Here is a 5,756-nt window from a genome sequence, read left to right on the forward strand (position 1 = left end):
CCATCAGATATATGTTAAGATGTACGCCCTGTACAGAGGGAGTAATGCTACTATTAAAAGTTATACTTTGATGCACTTTAAGAGAAGAGTGAAATTGTTATTAATCTCCTTGAAGTTTTCTCTGTGGTTAGTTATCTCCCATTCCACATGCCCTCCATAAAACACCAATCCCTCAGTTGATTTACTGGAAAGCGGAGTGGAAATATTGGAGGAATGGATTAATTGAACTCAATAGCTTTCCTTTGATCAATAGCTTTGTATGTGACTAGAGATTCCTTCAATCCATATGATTCCATTACTAGTTCCGTTTGCAACACCTACCAGAGCAGTTGCTGTGATGATCCGGGAGCTACCTGAAGCTCCAACCACCATTTTCACCTTTTTATCTTTGTCAAGTATAATCGCAGGAGACATAGCAGAGAAAGGTCTTCTGCCTATTGAAAAATTACAGATGCCGTTGCAGCTACATTAGTTGAGTCATTTCATTGTTAACCTATCCCATTTTCTCAGCTCAAAGTTATCAAATCACAAAATTGTTACAGTGCAGAAGGAGGCCATTTGGTCCATCATGCTTGCACCTTTTTCCATGTGCCAATCTCCGGTCTTTTCCCATATCCCTGCGCACCATTCTGTCCAAATAATCATCCGAATCCATCTTATACTGCTTCTATAATTACTTAAAATGCAGTAAGCAGAGAGTAGTTAGTCGTTAGTGGAATATATATTCAATGAGGTTATTCTCTGTTCCATAACTTCAAGGTGTTGAGTATTCAATCACATCAAACATTTTCTAAAGACCTACTTAAAGCATGCTCTCTCCAGATACCATGATCAGTCCAAGAGGAGAAATATAGACCGGTAGAGAAAAGGTATGAAAATCCCCCGAGCTGTCTCTTCCCAAAGACCAATGGGTCAAACAATAAGTCCGCCATTTCATAGATATGTCACTTGTCTCAGTTTGGGAACCTGGCCAAGTTGTTCCACGTTTTAAGCACTTCATGAACTTCGGTGTAAACGTGCCTGTACCCATAATCCATCTCCCACAGGCAGCACCAAGCTGTGCTCGATATGTCCCCTGCAGGTGCACTGTTTTGGTGGTGTTGTGTTGATGTGAAATTCACCCCATGATCTTAGTGGAACAGATTTCACAGCAACAGGAGCTCTGGAACATTCCAGAATGCCAAAGCGGATTTGTGACATAAAGGGAGCACAAGTTGTCAGCGAATGCGCAAACTTCATTAGCAAAATTAAAATTATGTTTTGTCTAATATGTGTACAACAGCATAATTAGTGCAAAATCTAAAAAGATCTCAGAAAAATGCAATTTTCATTTACCCAGTAGCCATTATGTGGACCCTCCTTCAAAACCTATTTGGGTTTAAAACATTAAACATGAACGTACCAGGTTGCACATAATTTTGAGAACATGGCGGTAGCCTCTTATTATCTTCATGTTGTGAAAAGTCTGCCATCTGATTATTGAATATTATCCCAGTCACATTCGAACGTACAAATGATCCAAAACTGCAAAATACAGAACAAGATTCAGAACAAAGTAATTTTCATTTGTAAATGGACAATAGCCTCAATTTTTTTTCAGTTCAAACTACAAGAACTGAATTTTCAACTTAGCCATGATCCATTGTGAATGATCTTCTTTATTTTCTGTGTGAAAAACTGTCCAACCAAAATAACTTGGAAATCAATCCTCAAAAAGATATCTAAAACAAATTGTAGGTGATCCCATTGAATTTAACCGTATTGTGATCATCTCACACTTACATTGCAATGTTTCCTTATTCTCTCAAAAGAACTAGACCACTCTAGCTGATGAAGAAACATGGGGGAATGAATTTTTTTCAGAGACTATCTCGTACACGTTTAAAGACATTTATTTTGAATGCTCTCTGATGATGGAGAGGGGTTGGGGGGTAGTAGAATTACCCAACAGACTGACATAATAGAGAAATGCACAGTTGGTGGACAAAGTCAGTCAACAGGGAATAAAAGCAGCGTCTTAAAAGGGACTGTTGATCCTTTTCAGTCAAATGCACCAGGTGAAGATCTACCCTGAGGAGTTACAAAGTTGTCTCACTGACTGACCCAGCTCAGGCCTCTTCTGCTTTAGGGTGGAGAAGATCCATGTTGACATTCTAGGAATCAAGGCTTAGGTGTCCCTTTCAGATGGAATATGTCTTTCCCAAATTTTGGGAGAGGGATAGAATTCACGGGTTCAGATGGCTGAGAGTCGTTGCACTTGCATAGAGAGCGAAGATGTGGTGGAATCTTGGCCCCATGTCACTTCAAGCCCAGAGGGAACAGAAAACAATAAAAAGCCAGTCATACTTGGAGATGAATGCACTGGTTCTACTGGAGCTACATTTTAAAGTATAAAAGACAGGACAGACCAGTATGCCTCATTCACCAGTTTTAGTAGATTTTCCTTCTACTTTTACAGCAAAGGACCCCTCCTTCAAGATCAACTCAAAAAACTTTGTAAAGTTGCTGTAGTCCTACCAGGCCATGGGGCTGCTCTCTCATTACAGATATACAATCGGTGGTGATTTAACCTGGGGGTCACCATGCCTCAGGCAAGGGAACATGTTGAGAATGAGAGTCCTTCATGATAACCTCAGTCAATGTGGGAATTGAACCCACATTTTTGCATCATAAACCAGCTGTGCAGCCAACTGAATTAACGGACCCCACTTGGTAATGTGCAATTGAAACAAATTGCCGTTCCAGAGAGGCCTGAAGAATTCTGTGTAATCAATATGATCTGGACTGAACATTGACTGGTTTACTTGATAGTAGTTTTCACTCACTCGTGGCATGAACCTGAATTGAGAAAAATGGCACGTCAACTCTGCACAGTGACACTCTCTTCCTGGGATGTGATATAAGTGGCTTGTTTGCGGTCTGTCAACTTTTCACTTCTTCAAATCCATCTCATTCAATCCATCATGTTCATATTGTGCTTGAAGTAACACTTCTCGTTTACCATCCTCTTTATGTCATTTCAAACCCAGGTTTATTCTCTTCAGTTGCCTTGTTTGAGCCACAAATCTCCATTATCCGCATTCATTAGATCCGTTCCACATTATGTTTTGCTCAACTTTTGAGTCAGCAAAGCCTCAAAGGGAGTTTTGTGGACACTTCTGTGCGTTACATTTCAGGAAAGATGTGAAGTCTGAGAAAGGATGGACACGAGATTTCCCAGGATCTTACCAGGGATGAGGAGGAGTTTGAAAAGTTTGCACTGCTCTCCTTGGAATGGAGGTTAAGAGTTGACATAATGGAGGTTTTCCAGATGAAGAGAAATTTTTCTGAAGTAGATAGACCAAATCCATTCCCTTTGACAAAGGATCATTAATCAGAAGGAATGGATTTAACGTTATTCATCAAAGTTCAAAAGGGGAAATGAGGAGATATGTTTTTAGTCAGGAAATGTTTGAAATCTGGAAACCTTAACCTGAAAAGGTGGTCAAAACTGATTCAATAAGTAGTTTTAAAAGGGCATTGGGTAGGTGCTTAAGGATAAGCACATCGTCAAGGCCAAAAATGTAGGTTGTGGATTAAAGTATGCCTGCTTGTTGAAAAAGGCTAGTTCAGGCACAATGTACAATGCACATAAATTCCCTTTATCCCAGACACAAAGCAAAAACACAAATTGCTGGAAAAACTCAGCAGGTCTGGCAGCATCTGTGGATAGAAATCAGAGTTAAAGTTTTGAGTCCAGTAACTCTTCTTCAGAACTTTTATCCCAGCATTGGTGGTCATGACTTCAGCTGCCCCAGTCCTCATTGCATTGGCAGCCCTAAACATTGTAACTCATTACCTTCCTCTCCTCATTCAAGGCATATCACACAAAGAGAAGTGGAGGGACAGGTAGTGTTTAGGAAGTAAGAAGGCTGCAGAAGGACTTGGGCTGAATGACTTCCTTCTGCCAGGGTTCCCATTGTGTGTTAGGACTATCCTCAGTTTTTTGATTGTCAGTAGTTATGTAAATGCAGTGTTTGAGGCTGAAGAGTGGTGGCTTTCTTCACATCAATAAATGAAGGAAATACTTACCGACCATTAATAGTGCTGGTGACAGACACTGCACTTCCATCTGGTGCTACAACAGACAGATGAGATGTTCCACCCTGCCCAGGTAAAAGGCACTTTATCCCATAATAATCAATCTTCTTGTTGGTGTGACTGTCACTGATCTTTTTTCTAATATCACTTGCTTTTGAGATCATCTCATTGACCTGTTTAATAATTAAAGCAAAGAAGTATTAGAACACGTTATCGTGCTTAATGATAAGCACCATATGTACACAAATCACTTCTGAAAATTATTTTGGGAGCAGACATCACCCTAACAAGTGTCCTAAATAAAAAAGAAAGCTCCTTATGTCACACTCTTATTGTCTTACCTGGAGCCAGTCATTTACAAGCACTTTCCAATCTTCAAGAGTCTCTCACTAAACAGTAATTAAATCCTCAATGACCTAATGCCAGTGTCATTTGCAAATTGCTCCTTGTTGCTATCAGCCGATTTTGCTTTGATTTGATTTATTATTGTCACATGTACCTATGTTCGGTGAAAGGTTTTGTTATGCGTGTTGTACAGGCGGATCATAACATACAAAGATCATAGGGTGATTGAACACAGCGAGGAATACAAAGTTACAGCAGCAAAGCTGCACAAAGAGTGAGATCAACATTAGATTTGCAATTTGAGAGGCCCATTCAGCTGTCTCATAACAGTGGAGGAAGAAACTGTTCTTGAACCTGTTGGTATGTGTATTTAAGCTTTTGTATTTTCTCCCTGACGAAAGAGGTTGGAAGAGATAATAACTGGGGTGGGAGGGGTCTTTGATGATGTTAACTGCCGTTCTGAGGCATTGAGAAGTGTAGATGGTGTCAATGCATGGAAGGTTGGCTAGCGTGATGGTCTGGTCTCCGTTCACAACCTTCTGTTATGAGGAGAAGAGAGGAGAATGGGGTTGAGAAACATATTGGCCATAATTGAATGGCAGAGCAGACTTGATGAGCTGAATGGCCTAATTCTGCTCCTATATCTTGTGGTCTATGGTCTATTCCTTTCAGGCCATTCCTCTGCTCTTAATTTTCGTGCCTCATCAATCTTTTGATCACACCACTGTGAAGCACTTTGTGTCATTTTTTCCTGTGATATATAAAGTTAAGTTATTGTTTTTGATGTTGGCATTGCACAAATAGACCAATTCGGAGGAGTCATTAGACTCCTCTTGCCTGCTCCATATCATACTATCAAGTCAGATTGCACAACTTCTCAGCAAGTACCCAAATGAGAGTGAGCACAGTGAATCACTAAACCTCCCTGTACACCTACAACTGTGTTGCCAAATTCCGAATGAATGCCATCTACAAGTTTGATGACAATACCACTGAAGTGGGACGGATATCATAACGACGAGTCAGAATACAAAAGGGAGATAGAAGGCTTGGTGATGTGATGCAGTGAAAACAACCCCTCTCTCAAAGTCGGCAAAACTAAAGAACTGACTTCAGAAAGAAAGGAGGAGAACACATCCTCATCTACATCAATGGGACTGAGGTTGAGAGGGTGAAGAGCATCAAGCTCTTCGGAGTGACAACAACCGACAACCTGTCCTGGACTTTCCACGTAAATGCAATAGTCAAGAAGACACAATAACACCTCTTCTTCCCCAGGTGGTTCAGCAAATTTGGCACGTCCATAATGCCCCTCACCAACTTCTACAGAT

General features: G+C 40.5%; 1 protein-coding gene across 1 annotated transcript; it reads right to left on the reverse strand.

The window, feature by feature from the left end:
* Positions 1–321: 321 nt before the first annotated feature.
* On the reverse strand, positions 322–4,244 carry LOC125482295 (glutathione hydrolase light chain 1-like; the record flags this gene model as incomplete). Its single annotated transcript, XM_048594350.1, has 3 exons — positions 4,072–4,244; positions 1,403–1,524; positions 322–434 (listed from the first exon to the last, which is right to left on the reverse strand). Coding segments are annotated over exons 1-3 (408 nt in total), but the record flags the coding sequence as incomplete, so codon positions are not given.
* Positions 4,245–5,756: the final 1,512 nt, after the last annotated feature.

Source organism: Rhincodon typus, unplaced genomic scaffold, assembly GCF_021869965.1.
Source record: "Rhincodon typus isolate 14 unplaced genomic scaffold, sRhiTyp1.1 hic_rhity00008370, whole genome shotgun sequence".
Classification (NCBI taxonomy): Eukaryota; Metazoa; Chordata; class Chondrichthyes; order Orectolobiformes; family Rhincodontidae; genus Rhincodon; species Rhincodon typus.